This window comes from Uranotaenia lowii, chromosome 3 (assembly GCF_029784155.1).
Source record: "Uranotaenia lowii strain MFRU-FL chromosome 3, ASM2978415v1, whole genome shotgun sequence".
Taxonomy (NCBI): domain Eukaryota; kingdom Metazoa; phylum Arthropoda; class Insecta; order Diptera; family Culicidae; genus Uranotaenia; species Uranotaenia lowii.
The window spans coordinates 73,342,839-73,364,406 of NC_073693.1; the positions used below are offsets into that span (position 1 = coordinate 73,342,839).

At 33.2% G+C, this 21,568-nt stretch overlaps 1 protein-coding gene across 1 annotated transcript in view; it reads left to right on the forward strand.

Moving 5' to 3' along the window:
• Positions 1–21,568, forward strand: part of LOC129756369 (cysteine dioxygenase type 1) — a 45,188-nt gene that overhangs the window by 8,939 nt on the left and 14,681 nt on the right. Inside the window, exon 2 of the mRNA XM_055753226.1 lies at positions 8,774–9,290. Within this exon, the coding sequence (XP_055609201.1) occupies positions 8,980–9,290 (311 nt within the window). The 5' untranslated portion in view covers positions 8,774–8,979. The remainder of the gene's footprint in view (positions 1–8,773; positions 9,291–21,568) is intronic.

A 21,568-nucleotide genomic window follows, 5' to 3' on the forward strand; every position in this document is an offset into this window, starting at 1 on the left:
TTTTCAATTTGCCTATAAAATTTTTCTAAGAAGAACGGTAAACTTGAAAACTTTGAAAAATGGGCGGTAATTTTTTAATACTTAGAAACCATGAAATTGACTCAAAATTCATTGTTGTCACACTATTTGACATTTTTGGGATGAATAAACCAAGGAAGTTTTAATTGCCTTGAAGAGATTGATCTACATAAGCTGGAAGGGATAAATCATTATTTCGTATTGCATAATATTCCTACTATTTTTAAAATGGAGCAGAATTTGTAAAAATATGATATTAACAAAAATGACTTATTAAGATGAAACTATACTAAGGTTGCCTGAAAATTTTCAGTCCGTATCCAGGCCAGACAGATCCGTGCTATTTTATCTAAAAACCTGGCATAATGCGGGCATTTGATTTCAAAATTGTCAACCAAAAATCCGGGCAGATTTGGTAAATGCCCAAGAACTACTAAAGAAAAATAAAAATTGAAAAACCCATAAAACTAAATAACATAGTTTAAATTGTATTTTAGGCTTCCACAAAACCTTTCAAGATTATTTTAATAAAGCTCGCTCAAAAAATTCGCGTTTTAGACGCATAAATAAAAAAAAACGAAAATAAAAATTGTTTTTTGTTCGATTTGGCAAAAAAGGTGAGAAAATCCGGGCAAAATCCGAGTATTTTTTAATGAAATCCGGGCAACCAACTGGACCGGACTTTTCCCAAATTTTGTATTCAATATCTGGGAAAACCCGGATAAAATCGGATAATCTGGCAAACTTTATTTATACTTGATGTGACCCAGGCAAATATTTTTATAGCATTTTAAAAATCTTTTATTATTCGTTTTCTTCGAATATTTCAGAACAATTCGTTTTCTTTTGGCCCGCCAGCCAATCTCATTTCTGAAATTTGGCCCGCCTGTTGAAAATGTTGGCCACCCAAGTCACATATTTTTTTGTTATATTTCGTCAAGTAATATAGAACGATAGTATGATTCATCTTTGGTAGAAAGTTTGAACAAAAGAATATCATTATGAAAAAAGATACGCAAGTTCAAACTAAAAGAGGCAGTGAGTACGCGTTCAAAAATAAATATTTAAATGATTGAATGATCAAAGAATGGCGATAGAGATTTTTGTCAACACCACAAGTTGTTTGTCAGCATAAATATTGGCCTTGCTACCTAGGAAGACGTCTTCTGGACAGGAAAGCTGCCTCTCTTATCAATTGATCGATGCTCGTAAACTACGGAGATAAACAGCTTTCTCAGCATACGATGAGATTAGAATGTTGACAGAACAAGCGTGCCAACCATTTGTTATTGATACTCTGAAAATTAAACCAAATTCTCAACGAAAATTTAAATTCTGAATTCTTTTAGATTCTATTTTCTTTATTAAAAAGATGAATGACTTCATGAATCCACCAAATAAAAAAAAAAATTGGTTAAATTATATTAAACTTAATTTCAACTGCACAGTTCTGTATCTTAAAATTTATTAAACATCCAAAATGAAAAATTAAATTTAATTCGATTTTTTTAGTTTTAAAGTACCGTCAAAATTTCAGTATTTAAAAAAACGGAGAAAAAGAACTATAATAACCCTTCGAATGAATCGGTCGAGATCAGCTCAGAAACGCTCTAGTCCCACGAAAAATTCAATTTACTGGACTGTTGCGATTTCACTTTCCTATTATAAAAATCTGAATTTCAAATTGATTTTTTTCTTATTTTCAAGGAGTAATTGCTTTTATTCGAGTTTACACCGAAGGGCTTGGTTTTGTTACGAAAACAGACCTCTGTAACCTTTTTTTGGAACAGTCAAAATGTCATGTGGTCTTCGATAAAGTAATAAACACTATATTTACGGACATTTTAGCAATACTTATCGACACGGAACTTGTCAATGAACGGGCGGAAAAGAGCAACACGATAGACAATTACTGTAGTATTAAAGTATCTCAAATTAACAATTTCAAATCAAAAATCAAGTTTTTGAGAGCACAAGTAGTTATAGCTTTTGCTAAAAATTTAAAATTTACCGGTAGGTATATTAGAAAAAATCGAAGCAAATATGGCATATTAAAACTCAAAACTCAAAAATGATGCCAGAAATAATGATAGTCTATTGAATTTCGTAATGACATTTATTCAAAATTTATATTGGAACTAAAAAAATCAAAGTTAAATCTGAAACCTAATTCAAAATAAAAATAATTAACTAATTCAATAAAACTTTTTGAGGTGATTTTTTTTTTTGAGGTGAATGATCATGTATGTATGTATAGTATGTAGATAATCCACCATGGGTGCACGGATTCACCGCAGTTTAACCAAAGTATGACCACCTTCTTAGACTCATTTTCAATGCAAAGCTCGCCATACCCGGCACCATGGCTTCGTGTGATCTGTTGTGGATGGATGTGTTTTGTGTCACTGTTTGTGTTTATCTGGATGAATGTTTCAATCATCTCCAAAACTGGTTAATAATTTACAAAATTGCAAATTTTATAAATTAACTACAGGTATTCCGGCATCCGTGTATATACCTGGCCAGTTTGCAGATTACTGATCATTCTGTTAAATGGATATATAATATTTTGAATGTTCATTTATAATTCTTCATCTTACCTTCAACCACACTTCAAACCTTATTTACCTTACCTGAACCAAAATACTTTTCATAAATAAAAAAAACCAATACAATGCCTTTTTTACAACATTTCGGGAGATTTGAATTGGGATTCACTAATTGAATGCTGCAATAGACACCTTTGTAATTTTTTTTAAAACTTTCTTGTACTTAATTGCCAATTCTTCCCAAACTGCGTATGAATTTTTCTGAACACCTTTTTTCTTTTCACTCCCACTGCCATGTCTCCGAAAACCAATATGTACCAAATTAGCCCTGCACCCCTCTCTTCGATTTGCTGCTTTTTCTTCTCCAATCACTTCCTCCCTCATTCACTTCTGAAGAAAGCTCTTCGCCACCTTGCCCATTCAAAACCCATCTAACATTACTAGATCTGCCACATTATTCTGTTAGCGTAAAGCAAAAATCGCCCTTACATTTGTTCAACTTTTCAATTTATTCGGCTTGAGTTTCCCTAATCATGCGAGCCTTTCTTTTAGAATCACTTTATTAAAATCATTTGTTGAACAGCTGGAACGTGTATGAGCCCCAGGCGCTTCCTCGGTATTTCTCCATTCCCACAGTTGACTCGTTTACCAAGTATACAACAACGCAACAGCACCATAACGCACATAGTAGGCGTTTTTTTCACATAAAACACACGCATACACATTCAGCACATCTTCCATGATTCCAATTGTTCGAAGAAATTTCAAATTTTTGAAATGCAATATTGACTAATAATTGCATATTACATATTTCTTTTTTTCACTTCTCCTTCAATTCACTACCATCAAACTCCTAAACTGATTCCCACCTCCCACTTCTTTATAACGCACTGGACACTGGACACTGGACTTTAACATATGATTAACATATACTTGTAGCGAACTAAATTTTGATTTGAAATTTTGACCCGTAAATTGATTTCTTCTAAAAACAAATTCATTTAATTTGTTTTACTGAAATTTATATCACTGCTCAGTCATTCGAATATGTTTTAAACGTGTTTCAAGCACTTTCCAAACTGCTAAATCTTCAAACACACGGAGCGCGAAATAAATATAAACTGAACCGCACGACGTCACACACGCAACTCTTTTTTTTGAGGTGAATGATCATGCCCAAAAAATATATTCAGTGATCTTTCGTATTGGACGATATCTCAAAAACCACACGACAGAACTCAACAAAAATTTGCTCATTTAAACATTATACTAGTAGGTGGCTTCACTGTAAATTTCATCAATTTTCAGTCGTGCATGCAGAAGTTATTAACAAAACAAAGTGTTGCATGGTTTATGCTTTAAAAATGAATTTTTGTATGTTTCAAAACGATCAACCATTGCAACTGTAAAACTTTAAGCCAGATTCAAATTATGAGAAACACAATCCAACATAAAAAAAGGTCATATCTGATGAACATAGGGCTTTGAGACAAAATCGAAGATGAGAATACATTCTCGCAGAAATATTTAGTTTATTTAGGCAGCGCAGTGTTGTTATCCTGTGTAATTAAACAATAATCTATTTAGACATTATTAACGTGAAATTAGCGTTGAAAATTGAAAGTATAAAATTTAATAAACGCAATTTCAATTTTGTAAATTATATTCAATGGCAACTTTGCTATCTATTCATCAGTACGAACATCTCCTACATCACTACGAGTACACCTTAAGAAGCAACTTAAGTAAACCACCTAGCACAATGGAAGTAGGCGATGCCTGATTGACACCGCACGCGTTTTTTCGCTCTTATAATAATTCCAATAATTTCGTTTTTAAATCCAGTGAAACTACATAAATAAATTGAAATTTAGTGGTACCAATGTGTGGCCGGATGTTCACAGCAGGGATGGCCACCGAGATAAGTGCTCCAAGTTTAAGGACATCGTCTTTCGGACAGATTTATTTGCCTCATGGAGTCGAAACCACCTTGCTTGATTGCGGTCTTGTTGTTCGTGTCGGTACTTGGATTTCGTTTTTCATTCAATGGGCCTGAAGTGATTGTTTTTAGAAAAAACAAGTTATTGATGTATAAATTTGGTCTTGTTAAATCCCACGAGTTCAATGCTAAGTTTAACTGTAAATTTACGCTCGGAGTGCCGGATCCTTCTGTTACAAAAAGTGGTCAATTTTATGGTTCTGGGATTTGGGATAGAAAGATTATGTTGTCTTAGTGCAAGTGATAGAGAAGTGACCTTATCCAGGGCTGGTAGCGGTTTGACAATGAAATAGTAGGGACTTTAGTGACCAAAATTTAAAAAAAAGTGACCAAATAGTGACTTTGAGGACCGAAAAAAGTGACCAAATAGTGACTATGTAGAACGAAAAAATAACTTTGAAGTACAAAAAATGTGACCAGTCAGGCCCGTGCGATGGACCCTTCCGGGGGGTTCTTTCAAAATTCAAATTTAGATAAAATTAATAACAATACCAAAAATAAACAATTGAAAAGGAAAGGGTTTTCTTACACCATTTGTCACTCATGTTCAACACAAAAACTAAAAAAATGACTGATAAACAAAATTTTGGAAACATATTACAATGAATGTTTCAAATTTTCGATAAGTCAAGAAAGTAAGAAATAAATTAGTTTCAAAAGAATTTCTTAGCAAATTTAAAATTAAAAAATATCTGAATTCTAAAATAAATGTCAAATCTTGTACAAAACTAAGCATGAATAGATGTTAGGAAAATGATAATAATTGTTAATTTTTATTCATCTAAATTTGGAAATCTTTTCCTCATTTTTAACTGGAAGTTTAGTGAGAAATTCCGCTGTAATTTTTTAATTTGAACAAAAAATATTTAATCACGGTTTAAAATGTAAATTACCGATTACTGAATAAGAAATAAATTTTATTAAATTTATTCAATGTTCGATGGTTTAATTTAATTTGATAAAAAGAAGAATATATTTATGATTATTTTAAAATTGCCAATTATATATGCCAGACATAAAACCTTTAATAAAGTAAAATTCTCCAGTTATCAAAATTTCATTTTTGAACCTTAAATAATAACTTCATGTTCCACTACACTGACACAGAAATGTTAGAAAATGAGTAATTACGTGAATGATAAAAACTGATGAAAAATTAAAAATAATGAGTACAAATCTTTTGTTATTAATATTGAAAGCACAAATCAAGTACAAATTAAGTTAACATTGCGTATTAAAATTTATTTTTAAAGTTGCTACTTAGAACAATTTTTCAAACTTTTTAGATTAATTTAAAAATCATGATCGATCCAAAAAACATGATTTCATATAAAAAATATTAATAAAAAGTTTTTAAATTTTCAATCGCAGGTTTTAAGGCTTTAAATTACAAGCTCTGAGTATTTTGTCTCTTTTGATTAAAATATTGGGTCCTGAAAGAACAGAAGGTTGAAATTATGTTTTATTATTGAAAATTGGAAGTTAAAGGCTTATGGTTGAAGAACACGAAAATTCAGAATTTAAAAACAAGGAAACAATATTTAAAAATATGTCTTAAAAATTGAAAAAGTTTGATTAAAAAAAATTCGGCAAGTTGATTAGAAAATTGAAAAAAAAACTACAATAAAATTCGGTAAATTTATTTGAAGATTGAAAATACAATATGCAAATAAAAAAGATTAGTTTTTAAAAACATTTCAGGAAGAGTTTTTTCAATAAACATGTTTCACTATAACCATTTTGGTGCTTATTTTTTTTAAATTATTGGTTTGGTAAATAGTGTCCTAAGCCAGAAATTTTGTCAAATTCGGCCGAAAACATTTAGTTATGGTGATAAAGAGTTTATTACTAGTAAAATCAATCATTGATAGATAACTGATTATGGAAAAATGTCATTACAAATATTTTTGACATCACAGCAGAAAGTGTAAAAAAAACCTGGTTCAATTTAAAGCTCATCTATTGATTCAATGATTTTGATTTGAGTTTTTGTAAAAAAAAGTGCAGAAACTTCTCTAAAGATTTTTAATTATTTTCAAAAGTCATTTCAATAACAAAAGCTGATAGAAATATTGCATACATATTTAGATTCGGAGAACCCAAATAAGTTGAAATTACCGTTTAAATTCATTGCACCTAAGAAAAATGTAAATTTTGTGGCCTTGTGTAAATTTTTAAACCCTTATTTTTAAGCATTTAGAAGAACAAAAGACACGAAATAAATTTGAGTATGAAATTGTTTTTTTAAAGAATATTTCATATCAACATAACATTTGTTATAACATAAAAGATTTAAAAAAAAAATGGTTCGTTTCAATCTCAAACTTAGTTACACTTCTTAATGAAAACCCACTCTAAAGACGAGATAGGGTTTTTGTATATCAAGTTTTGAGTTCCAATAAAAAAGGTTGATTGAACTAAAAAACAAAATCTACAATCAAAGTTAGTTTCAATTCATGAACGTCAAATAATGTCGTAGATCGAAATGTCTCAAGCCAAGGGTGATTCATGCCGAAATTCCGCCGGAGGCGAAAAAAATTTCTAACTGACTGATCAAGTAATTAACCGTTACTACCGTCAATATTAACACGCGCAATTCAAATTACTCTTTTATTGGTTTATTTTCGGTGAAAAAAGTGACTTTTGGTGATAAAAGTGACCATTTTTCGGAAAATAGTGACTTTAGTGACCAAATGATGAAAAAAGTGACTTTTTAGTGACTGACCCAAAAAAAGTGACCAAGTCACTAAAAAGTGACTCGCTACCAGCCCTGCTTATCCTGTGGAGTTGTTGTGAAAAAACTGAAACAGCCAAACTAATTTGACAACAAGCTTATACAAATTGCCTTATAAATATTTTGTCCCCAGAGCTAGGGCGGGGGGGGGGGGGGGGGGGGGGGGGTAAATTGGATTGCTTCGATTGGAAAATGTTAGAAGATTCAACATCCTTGACGAGGAACTTTGGTGAGATCGTTTCGTGTTTCATACATAATATCATTCATCAATCCTATTTGCCATGTAGGATTCCCTCAATTGCACCCTTCCCATTCCTATCTGAAACAGCTTTATGGGTCGTATGAGCTCTCTGCAGCTGAGAAGTTATTTTACTGTTTCAGATTTTCCCTATACCATAATTACATTGACTTGTCGCATTATACCACACTAATCTTCAAAATCAACATTTTAAATGAGAATTGAATCCAGATTCTCATTTTGGCATCTTCTGCTGGTTTCCATAATTAGTTGTACCATGTGTCTCAGCCAATGCAAGATGTGTGTAGTCACCCTTTGCTATGCTATGCTATGCTTCTCGTACACCACCTAGCACAATATTTCTAATATATATAAACTTCTACTTCTACAAATATTTACTTATGAACGTCATAGATCTGTCATCTTTTTCTCTTGTTAAAAAAACCTGCGCAATTCAATTAAACTTTTACGCAGTAATTAAAACACGAGGATCTTGTTGAGAGGCATTAGAAACAGCAGCCTCTTGAAACACACTCCTTAAAAAAATCATGTAAAACTTCAATGGAAAAAAATGAAAAGAAGGATCCAACCACTTGAAACTTTAATCACCTTTAAATACTGGTTACTTCAACTGTTTTTCGGAATTTTAGTTTTCCTGATAATTTAGGTTATTAATAAGGGCTGTGAGAAGCTTTGATGATTAGGTATTCCAATTTTTCAATGAATGTATGCAGTTGGAATTGCAGCATCACATTTCGGATGTTGTTACGCTTTATCATCGATACATTGTTTTCTTGATGGAGTTTTTGACACAGCATGTTGGCTATTACTTCTAAATACTTGCAACATTTCTTCAGGAATTGTATAAAAAGCGTAGTACGCTTAGTGTGGTTCGAAAAAAATCGATATGCTCCGGATTGAAACCCTTGAGGGCTAAATTTGTTCCTTGGCCTATTAGAAGGCACCATGCCACATTTCACCTCATTTGGTCAACTGCCCACCTTCAGTCAAAGTAACTTGAGTGGCGCGAGTTCTTTATGCACAAACATCCTTGAGCCACATTTTCGAAAATGTTCTTATGGTGATGTTATTTTTACTCCTAACATGAATCATATGTATAAAGGTCACGAAGATTTTTGACCCAAACAGACAAGCAAATGTTCCCCTGTTTTCCTTCTGTGTACATATTACCTTCTACTATCAATTATTTGTTTTGATTCTTTCTGTTTTTCCAGTTAAAACTGATACATTGCAATCAGCCAGCCGGCACCATTTTGAAAGTAACGGCCAATTACATCTAACGAGTGTGTAGAGTAATAACACACGAGAGACAAGCGAGACCGGATCGATCGTATCGCAAGAGGACACCCATTCTACATACGTAAGCTAGTAGGTACCAGTTGCATTTGGCCTGGCCGAAGATAGGAGGTGCCTTACGAAGATGACGTCAGTGATGCTGATCGAGGACAGTGGCAACATCAACGTCCACAATAATAATAACAACAGCGACAACGACAACAAGAATGATCTGCGGCAAGAACAGTACCTCCGGGCCCTCACCAAGACATTCACCGGCATCGAGAAACCCCTAAAGAATGCGCCAAAGTGCGCGACACTTTCCGAGCTTATCAGCGAGCTGCATCAGGTGTTCGATTCGGACCACGTGAACATCGAGTATGTGAACCATCTGATGCTGAGCTACCAATCGAACCCGGCCGAGTGGCGCAAATTTGCCAAATTCGATCGATACCGGTGAGTAGCGGGCGATCTACGCTTTAGTAAAAAACGAAACTTTCCATGGCAGGATGTCGAATGTTTCCAATTGAAGTGATTATTGTTGTGGAAATGCCTATCAAGATCAACCCCCTAAGCCTTTTTATGCACAACCAAACAGAATAATATTTTCATGTTTCATTCACAGCTCCAAGTAGAATGACATGTTTGATAACAATCAACTGATAACAGTTTTGTTATCAATTTTAAAATGTGCTCGTTATTACGTCGAAAAACAATGTTTGATACCCTGGCCGGAATAAGAGGGGGCTATTTTGGGACATTCCCTCAAGGAGAGAAAAAATTAAAAGCTATTTTCAAAAAAAAAAATCTAAAACTTCAAAGTTTATGAAATCTGAAACTAGGACGGGAGTGCTCCCTTAAATATAAATTATGCAGAATTTAAAATTTAGCGAGCCTACTTTGTTGAATAATTCTACTGAATCAAAGCAATCGAGAGATTCCCTTTAACTCAACCACGGTAAAAGAAAAGTTCATTTTCTCCACAAAAAGGACGAAGGACGTTGAATAACCAACGTCAACTCCATACTTCCAAGGCTGCATGTTTGAAAAAAAAACCTATAACCTGCCTCCTAACGGTTAAAGTTACCTAAAGTTCATGTGAATAATCCTAAAGATTTCTTGAACAAGGTTTCCTCATCCCCGCACAGTGGTTTAAAATAAAAAAAAGTTGGAAAAAATAATGAAAATTTTTTTATTAAAGATTATAGAGGGAAAGTTGTAAAAAATATGAAATTGATTTTTCAAATTTTGCAGTTTTTTCTATAATTGCCACAATGGGGTTTGAGATACTGGATAACTGAATATTTTTCAATTATTTATAAATATTTTTGATAAAATTAAGTATGGGCTCCGAAATTCCTGTAGATTAGTTGTATTAATACTTAAACTGATGATTTATGGTGAAGTTGCAAATTTATCGAACCAAACAATGCTTGGTTTACTCTGTATAAATAATTTAAAATTTTCATTTTTAAACCAAGCAGCGTTCCACTCAGACATCGTATTCAAAATATAGCAAAAACTAGCAGCTGATTTTAAGATATATTTTTGATGAGGCTTTCACCTATCCAACGGTATATAATTTACCACGGCGATCGGCAGCGCAAGCTATATTTTTGCTTCCGAAAAATAAATAGAGTAAATCGAAAATAATTTATCCTCAAATTTTGAGTTCTCAATCAATCGAAATTTATTAATCACTTCGGTATAGACATTTAAGATTGATTTCAAATACAGATGCCTTTTTAAGTGGTTTGAAGTAAACAATAAAAAATCCTATTTTTTATTTTTGTATTTCAGATGTCGTTCTTGTTGTTGTTGTTGTTGTTGTTGTTGTTGTTGTTGTTGTTGTTGTATGTTTATTTTTAGAGGGTTTTTAGCCTTCAACATTTAGTCTCAAGTCGTTCTTGTTTGTTTCATGGAAGCTGTATAAAAAATCCTAGAAAATATCTAATTACATCATAACGTTTCTTGAATATTACAGATTCCATTCCAACAAAAAAAAAAGTCTGGTTGTCGCTTTTTTGGCGCTTTTTAGCGATTTGAACCACTGTGCCTCGGAACGTTGTTGTGCCCAGTTTTTTTAGGTCTTTGAAATGGAAAGCCTAGACTTCTTCGCCCCCTCAACAAAGGACACGATAGACCGTTAGAATGCCTCTGCACCTTTTCGTGAAAAAATGAAGTCTGCATAGTGATTCCAATACTGCAAAAAAATGGACGCAGTGAAATTTAAAGTGTCTGTCCCGGGATTTCCCGGGAATTTAAAAAAATTCGGGAATTCTCGACATGTATGAAATTATTTCTCTGGAAAAGCCTGAAAGCCTCCGGAATCATTTTTATTGTTCTTTTTGGAAATGTAGTCATACAAAACTCATTGCGAATATGCCGATTCCTACATATTATGGCAGTACACATTTTGCAGCCATTTGGTGCATTTTGTTTTAATTCAAATAGATAAGTTTAAAAAGATTATATGTATTTCCACACCGTATTCATTTAATGAAAACCCACAACAGTACGAAAAATATATGAAAAATCACGCAGCAGGTAGACAGATTGTGTTTTCTCGAAAGTAACATTCATGCACATGTTTCCCTTTGGCTTTGAAAGCCGTATGAATTTCAAAACTTCAAAATGAAGAATACATAGTTTTTTTTTCATATGAGGAGCAAATGTGTTAAGTGTCCAGAAAAACGATAAATTGTTGGAATAATCAAACAAATAAAAAAAAAACATTTTTTTATCAACTCCTAATTGATTTGCTAAATTCTTCATTTGACTTATTCAGGTTATTTTATAGTTTGTTAGACTGTTTTAAATTTATCATTGTTGAAAACAGTTTGATTTATTTGATTGAAAATAAGTTAAAAAAGATTTTGAAGAGTACAGTTTTAAACAAAATATGGGCATTAGACCGCTGCAAAAAATGACTTTTTGCTCCCATATATGTTTTTTCGATGCCTTTAGGGTCACCAAGCATCAGTGTAAAATTTGAAATGATTTTGTTGATTCCTGAGTTAGCGCAAGGCGTTTCTATTTTGTATGGAAATTTGTATGGAAGAAGAAATTTTTGCACATTAAATCATCCAGAAAATTCAAATAAGCTTGAAACGAGGTCGGTCTTTGATTTTTGGTTTTCACTATTCTTAAGCTTCATTTTTTTGCAAACATGACAAGCAGCTAAGAATTTTATGAAAAAAGTTATAATCATTTCAAAATAAAAAATCTGAATCTATTGAAAAGTATTTAAAAATTGCGGATTTTGTTTGCTAGAGCTGTTAATGATAGCATAAAATGTTTTTGCAAAGGTTGTATAAATCAATAAATTCTCTGGCAATGCAAAGCAGTTTTTTGAGATTTTTTTTTCCATCCTACGGTTACCCAGCTTGCAAATAAGCAGAAAAAAGAACGCAAAAATTAAAAAAAAATATTTTGAAAAATATTTTTTTATGGCATCGAATTACTTTTGTGGGGTATAAGTTAGGATTTTGCTTTGTTCACATGAATAGTACTGCAAGAATCAAGGAATATTTTTCATCCAAAGTTAAATTTTTTGGAACTCTCAGTACATCTCTGGCGATTTTTGAATGAACAATTTTGATTTCCCATACAAATTTCCATACAAAATTAAAACCGGTTGCGCTAATTCAGGACTGAATGAATCGCTTCCAGCATTTTTATTGCTATTTCAGGCAGCAAAAACAACCAAAAAAAAGTTATGGGAAGTGTAAAAATTTCAGAATTTGAAATTTCCATACAAAGCTTGCAGCGGTCTAATGGGCATGTAAGTAGGAAAGGTTCGATAAGCTATGTATATTTGAATAGAAGTGCATATATTTTACATGTTTTTGAATATTACCCTGGATCCCGTTAATTCCCGGGAAACAGGCCACCAGTTTTCCCGATTCCCAGGAACGGGAAAATGGCCGGGAAATGAACACTCTAAGTGAAATATCCTCAAACGCCCACAAATGCATCAAAATCGTAAAAAAAATCTATCTATTGTTTCTAAAATGGTTGGGACTTTTACTGGAATTATTATATTGAAAGAAACTGTATTATTTTGCACATGATCAAAGCATTTTCCCGTAATTTCACTACAAATCTATGGCGGAATAAAAAATTTCATTCCTGTGATCTTTATCAGAAAAAATAATAAAAAAAAGGGGTTTCATGTAAAACTTGTTTTCTCCTGATTAACGCAACGTTGAGAGACCGCATAGACAGTTATACTTGCATATTTGATTTCCCGATTATATAGAAATGTACGCTAATCCATTGTTTCAACAATTGAGATACCGGTACTTCAGCTTCCTTTTGTGATAAGTAGAAGGATCCTTATAGGAGCAGTAAAATGGCGCGTGCTTTGTTATCAACACGCTGAGCACATGGAGAACCCATGCATGAAACTTCTCCAGGTGACAAACAGATTTGTTAATCCCCTCCAGTTTTTTCAAGAGGCTCCCGTTGACTGGCATCTGGGCGAGTGCTATGTTGTTGTTTCCAAGACAGGGCCTGTCGTCTCGTCGTCGTCGTCGTCGCTGGAGGTACAACAAATCATCGGACATTTAAGTCCCACTTGATGATAATACGACATGTACTAAATCCTATTTGGTGATGATAACGGGTACCGTTTAACTGCCTGAGTGCTATTAAATGCCAGGCACTGTGTCAACCCCCCAGTAAGTTGGGTATAGGTATTTCACATGTGCAACCAATCAATTAAAATTATAAAAACAAGATCACATCAGATCGCCGAGCCTTGATGACACATGACGTGTAAGGCATTTAGTAGGAGCCAAGAAAAAAAAACAGAATGCGTAATTTGTTTTGTTTCGCGAGGTAAACAATTTCCCGTGTTCCCTTTTGTTGTTATTCGTGTTTATCTTTGTAGGTCCTTATGGGATATAAACAAGTTTAATTATCACATGATGTGCAATGAAGGTTGAAGAAAAATAACAAACTCCACCGATATTCGCTTCAGTGAAGTTACGAGTAAACAAAGGTCAGTAAAGTTCGAAGTCGAAATGATAAAATTATTACGATGCAGACCCTTATAACTTTTTAAGCATCAGGAATTTAAGACAAAGCATGAGACACATTCCACGCGCTTGTACCGCTCAAAAGTGATTTTTATCCGTTCGCGTTTCAAAAAATCTCAAAATTATCTATAATTTTGATAATTCAAATCACACGAAACCAACGAAAAAAGAGAAAAAAGTTTTTTTTCACATGTGTTAGATGATTTTGAAAATCAGTTTTTTTGTTGAAAAAAGTGGTGTTTTTGACAACTTTTACAAAATCATTAATTTTAATATATGGATGATTTTTTTTCGGAAATATTTTTAGTATGTTCAGAAGCCAAAAAACACGGCTTCATTTTGTAGAAAAAAGAATTTGTTAATATCCAATATAGTTGGTTTGAAAAGCGAACAAAAACAGTCGCAAATGAGTGAATTCACGTCACAAAAAAAGGGAAGTTTTTAACTTAACGAGAAAACTCTAACTTTTTTTAAATAAAAAAATGAGATTTTCTTCAAAAATGATAAGACGATTCTGAAACACTCAAATTTAAAGAAATCGGTTGGAATCTAGCTGAGTTACAACAGCGCGAATGAGTGAATTCACGTCACAAAATTTGATTTTTCGTTAAATTTTATATGAAAATGTGCTCTGAAAGCTGTTTTGACCCTCCAGGTGGTCGGATTTTGACAAATCGAGCATAATTAAGTTGATTTTTTAATAAGTTCATTATTTTCAAATAAAAATGCAAAAAATTGAAAAAAAAATAAAAAATTTTTTTTGGTGAATCTTTAAATAAAGACAGTAGTTATTTTAATATATGATCCCTCAATATGTTGCTATTCAAGTGCCAATCAAAATAAGGAAAAAGTTAGGTGCAGATACTAAAAATTTATGATTTTAAAAGTCGGAACAACAAAATATCGTTTTTGAAAGTCTACATAAAATTTGAAGACTCCAAAGAATGGTTCAGTATAGCCACAGTATAACTTTATATTTCGTGACGTGAATTCAGTCAACTACCCTGTTCTGTTTGAGCTGAGTGAATTCACGTCACAACTTCAAATCAGCATAACTTCGTTCGTTGTTGTTCAATCGAGAAGCTGCGTACATCAAATTGTGGGTAATTATTTTCTTTACGACTCATTCGAAGACACCGATATTCTATTTCCACAGAGAGAACAGGAATTCAAGGATGTATGTACTAAAGTCCGAAATGGTTAATTCTAGCGTGAATTCACGTCACAAAAGTAATTGGTCACAACAAAAACAACTTAAATTTTAAAATGACCAAATTGTATTCATTTTGAAGGAAATTCAATTTGCGACCGTTTGCTACAATTTTTTTCATTTTCAAGTAAATTGGTTGACTTCTAGAACGATAACAGTGCAGAAAAGTCCGGAAAAGCGATTTCACGTCACGGTGGAATGTGTCATGAGATGCTTTGAGATTGATTAGTCCGAAGTTAAATGCTCTTTTTTATTTTTTTAGAGAAAATTTTAACTTTCAAAGTTTAAAAATACTTTTTTTACATTTGAAATTCATTGTGAAAAAAACAAGATAATGAAAATTTTGATTACAGTTACATATGTTTTTTAGTTTCAGTCGGACTTACATTCGAGACTCATGACTCAGCTCACAGCTCCAATGTTTCGTTAAAATACAATTTACCAATCAAAGTCAGAACAGTGATTTTAATTCATATAATTTGTATAAAAGGCTTGTTATGTCTGTATGTCCTCAATGTACTCGGAAACTAGTGAACAGAATGACGTGAAATTTTTCCTTGGGAAGTGTTTAAGGCCGGAAATTGTTTGAAGCCCATCCTCCTTCTAGAAAGGGGGGCCACCATACAAATTTAGGGATGAATCTTGTAAAACTCGGGTTTTTCGTGCAATAGTTCTTACAAATTTGTACGTGTTTTATGTGAACAGAGGAAGCATTTTGGTTAAGGGGGAGGGACAGAGGAAGCATTTTCTTATTGTAAAACATTTCAAGAATGTTGAGTCAAATTTTCAAGTCAATTGAAGCAAAACTTTAGAAATTATAGGCCTTTATCTCCTCCTATCTAATACTGCAAGAAAGTAAGAGCAGAAACTTCAAACGCGTTTTTCTCAAAAGCACATTTTTAAAGTCCGTGGACATCGTCATTTGAAAACTACTTATCCGATTCTTTTCAAATTTGGAACATAGGGGAGATGAGGGCATAACGAGCACCCAGGGCATAATGAGCACTCCTTTTTTCTACATAAATACGTATTTTCTTAAACAAATTTTCATAAGGATTTGTTTCGTACTACCCATAGTATTAATTTTTCACCAAAAAAGAAATATCCTTTTCATCTTTACAGGAATATTAAATAATAACCAGCTAGGTTCTCAAGTGACGAAAATATTATAATTTTTGAACACCACCAAATAAGCCTTTATGACCTTAAAATCATCTTGATCTGAAATGTACGCACTGCAACATGATCTACACATTGTTCCTCAATTTTCAACATCATAAAATTTTTGAATTTTCACTTTAATCAATTTTAAAACGCTTTTTTACTTTAATTTGTTCACTAGAGGCGAACAGAGCACTTTCAATGAAGGCATAATGAGCATTTTTTGCCGGGGAATCTAGCAGCGAATTCAACTCGATGAAGTCAACTGAATAATACAGCTACAGCTTGGCTTGTTTCGTCTGTCGATTTGGTCTATTGGTAAGGTGTCGGAGAGGTAATCAGTAAACTCGAGTTCGATTCCTGTTTGAGGGGATTTTTTTTGCACATACCATTCATGATTGATTTATTTTATTGTTACATTATACGGCTAATAGCATCAAAGCATCATCCGCCAAACAAAACACCAGAACCATAATGTATGAGCATGTGTTAATTCTTTGAATTCTACAAACAGACCTAGATTATTTTGTTATTGCTTTGTTTGATGAATCTACCCCTCACCGTTTAGTGTAATCATGATCATGAATGATAAATGAAAAAAAAATCACCTCGACCAGGAATCGAACTCGAGCCTACTGATTACCTCTCCGACATCTTACCAATAGACGAAATCGTCAGACGATACAAGTCAAGCTGTAGCTCTATTAGTCAGTTGACTTCATCGAGTCGAATTTGCTGCTGGATTCCCCGGCAGAAAACGCTAATTATGCCTTCGTTAATGGTGCTCATACTGCCTCGGGGGGTTTCTCATTATGCCTCTACAGTGACTGGTTTTCAGCTTTCGGCAAAAATTTTTAAAATGCATTTTTAAACGTTTTATCTACTTTTTCAAGTTTCATCCAATTAGGCCATAGACTATTTGAGTGCCCGAACACGAAACAATGATGTAATTCACATATTACAGCTGTTCTCTATGGTTAAATAAGCGTTTTTCTTAAGGTGGCCATTATGCTCTCATCTCCCCTACATGTTCTGTGTGAACAGAGGAAGCATTTTGGTTAAGTAAGTGATGTGGTTTCATTTATTTCAGAAGCATAATTGATAAAAAACTGTCGAAATCATGTTAACCTTTCAAAGCTGTTCGGGATAATACAACCTGAAAACCACATTCAGATCATCCTAAACTTCATTCCAATATACTAAAGAACTGACATTTTTGAGAAACCATGTATGTTCTTTGAAAATGATAATCAAATTAACGAAAAAAACTAAAATTTGAGTCTAAAGTATCTGTTGATTCAGAAATCTAGGTCAGGCAAATAGGAATTCGATGCAGCATTTTTTTAATTTTCGACAAAAAGCTGAGCACTTTTTGAAAAGAGTTGTAATCGTTTAAGATAAAACTCGTGCTGGAGCCAAGCAAAATCAACAAAACTATTGTTTCATAGATAAGGATGCTCAGTTTGGTGAAATTTGAAAACCTGTTCAATGCAAAACTCTTTTAAAGACTTAAAAAAAGTTTTCATAATGATCATTCTAATGAAAACATTTTGTCTGTGATTTTATCAGACAAATTTGACGTTCGAGCGCTTTTTTTCAATTTTTCTGCTTTCCAGCCCTGGTCAGAAATGACATACAGCCAAGCAAAGCTAAAATTGGATGTCTTTTTTTCAAGTAAGATTTTTTCTCCACCGGAAAATCCGGGATAGCAGTCAAAATATTTATCGAACCCCAAAATATTTATACATCGTCGGATAGATTTAAGATCCAAGAAACACTTATATACCGCAAAGCTGTAATAAATTATGAATAATTTAAAAATTAAATTGTTTTTCGTGATCTTTCATTTGGAACATAATAGAAAGCTTGGTAAAATATATCTACTTAAATTTAAAAAATTAAGAAACTAGAATTAATTACCTCCACAATGAATTTTGTTAGAATCGTTTTGACCCTACTTCCCTGCGCTAGCTCAACAGGGGAAAATGTAATGATCACCGGAGAAACTTTTACATCAATAAGAACAACAAACTGTTAAAATAGTGATTCTTGGGCGGACTTTTGAAACCTTTTTAAACTTTACGAAACAAACAACAGGAGAGAAATATTCTTGATCTTTCAGGGAATGCACTTTTATTAAAGAAAGACTCAACAATTTGGATGAAAGGAAAAGACCATACATAAATTTTATTGAAGGAATATTTAGATTCTCCTTTCTTTCGTATTTCGTTTTCTCAAACTTTTAGGGAAATTTTGTAACAAAGAGAATATTTAAGTTTGTGGGGTTAATTTTGTACTTGCGCTTTTTATTTTTAATTTCGATGATCTCGTTGCGGCCGTTTCTCGGTGGTCGACTCGTTGTGGGACATCTACTGGAACGACGTAACGGGATCAGGCGAAAACTGGAACAGGACGGAATCCGGAATCGCTCTTCGGGCAATTCCCGCAACTACTCGGCCTGTTGGGCGTAGGCCTATCGTTCACTACACGGTCCGGGGAGCTACACACTATTAATTTTTTGGTGTAAATTTATGTCATTTTGGATGCACAAAATTGAAGCATCATAAATGACATAAAATTACACCAGAGAAAACAGAAACGCTTCAGGACATAAATTCTCTTACGTAATTCTCTGACTTTTTCGACATAATATTATATCATCAGTGATGTAAATTTATGTCAAAAAGGACGCACAAAAGTGAAGCGTCTAATTTGACATAAAATTAGGTCGTTCCAGAAATCACATTGTGTCGTACAAATTTTAGGTGATAAGAGCTTCTGGAGACATAAATTTTTAGAGAATCAAATTTTTATGGCCATAAATATGACTAAATATTCATTGTTTGAAAAATAAAATACTGGTAACTGAATTTTTTACAAGTATATTTTCAAGCTTTGAATATTGACTTATATTTATTTCCATAAAAATTCATATCTCTAAAAATGTATGTCTCCGATAGCTCATATCACCAAAAATCAGTACAACACTATGTAATTTCTGGACGATCTAAATTGTTGTATATATAAATCGGATCACGAAGAGGCACGAAGAGGTTATATAAAATTACATTGTCTTTGACATAATATTGTATTCATTTTGGAATTTTTCACGAATTAATTACAACATATTATTAAGCCACATGAATTTGTCCAGATAAAGCGTCTACAATGTATTCCATATGAGGCCCTAAGAGCCAAAGGGGTATAAGTGACAAAATGGTCGATTTTGAGTTAATGATGCCAATCGATTCTTCATATAACAAACTAGAAATGGCGATTTTTTCAAATTTTTCGAAATTTTTTACACACTTTTACGTTCTAAAGAAAAATTCAAATTTGCGAAAAATATAAGTAAAATGGCCAAACACAACAACTTCAAAGCGTGTTTTCTCGAAATAAGCTTTCATGCACTTATACCCCTTTGGCTCCAAGGGCCTCATATATAATCAATCTAATTCCGCCAAAATTTTACACAATCCAATGTAACTTCTACAGCGATCTTATACATGAAGTAATTTAAATTAATAAATGAATCAGGGGATCAACATTTTGTTTCGAAATATACGAAACACTTTTCATCGTTATAAAAACTTTTTTTAAGAATAATAGGTTTGGAATTGTCATCTAGATGTAGAAAATCTCAAACGGTATTTTGATTGTGAATTAATTTTATTACAATATTTAAACTAATTACTTTGGTCGGAGAAGCAACCATTGGCGATGTAGAACTTGTTCTACTGAGCCACACCTGCGATCGTGGAACTCGAAGTGATTGTAATCATAATTTGATTTTTGAGCAAGGAATATATTTTCTATAATTATGCATTTCGGGTTTAACGTTTTAAGTTGGATGTGAGTAGTTAATCAAGCTAAGCTAAGCTAAGCTAAGCTTATATTTAAACTAATTACTTTGATTCGTGTACCTGTTTATTCATGGGTTGTTTTGGTTTATGCTAGCGAGCGCGTGCGCGCCTTTGTGTGTGTGTGTATTTGTGTGTGTGTCAATTTAGATTATATTATTTGAAACTTATCATTTTCCATACTCGCTATATTAACGCACATTACACTAGCTTATCAACTGAGTTATCACATTGGAATCACGGTATTGTGTTTATATCGAGACAAATTTTAATTTTCCGATGGTTAAACGACTTTCTATTTTGTTATCTCAGATGCCTCAGGCAGTTTTTTTTAAATAAATATTGTATTGCTTAAGATAAATTTAACGTCAGTGACGCGTCCTGGGTTGTTTTGAATGTTTTCTTTTTAATTTCACTTGTGCTTTACTTACCCATCAGATTAAAAAACAATGCTTGCGTAGCTCTGCAGGCTCTCAGATTTAAAGCATCGACGTTTGTCTTTGACCCATTTGCTGCGGAAATGCACCTATGTAGTCGTTATAAATGACCTAGTGGACAATGCTTCGACTAGCAAGTATCTGACAACCAGGAACCAATGCAATCCAACTGCAAATGCAACACACCTAAAAATAAATTTCTTTATATTTATTTTGATATTAAAAAGATTTGCTATCTAATATCTTAATGATTAGGTACCTTCTTGGAAAACTTTTATCCGAGGTCGTGCTGGATGACAAGGAAAATAAGATAACTTCGATCCAGGGCTTCCATAAATTCTTGTCACGGACCGGCTGATTGTGACGTACCAGTTACTAATTATTAGAAGAATAACGTCCGGTGGTATTGTTGATATTTGCATTCGATAACCTGCAAAATACGTATACGTATATAGATATTTAAAAAAAATCGTACAACAATTAAACAAACAGCTTACAAATCAATCAATCATTATTGATATTAAGTGTACTTACCAGCATCACCTGAACCGACACATTCGCCCAGTTAGATCCCAAGATTTCAGCCTCTAGATTACTAGCCTGTACACTTCTCTTATTTCATACAGTATTCGGATAGTTACAGTCAGTGGCATCAAGTAGTTTCTATAGTACTGGATAGTGAGCGAATGGTTAACTCCATCATTCGGACTAATCTGGAGCATCAGCATTGTAGGCGACCGTCTGGATGCGAAATCTTGGACGCTCTCTTGTTGAGATTGCCGGAACGACTACCGATTAATTGGATTGCTTTACCGGAGAAACAGTTGAAAAATCACACATTCGCAAATTTTTTTTATTTGTCTGTGTTTCGCACAACTTCACCTAGAACCAACTGAGTCCCAACTTGGCTATTCGCGGAATTTGTCCGGTTTAAATATTCCGACTGCCGACTGCATGCGAAAAAAAACAAAACACAACATTCGCATAACACAACAATAAAGCCTAGTCCACACTAGGAGACGGT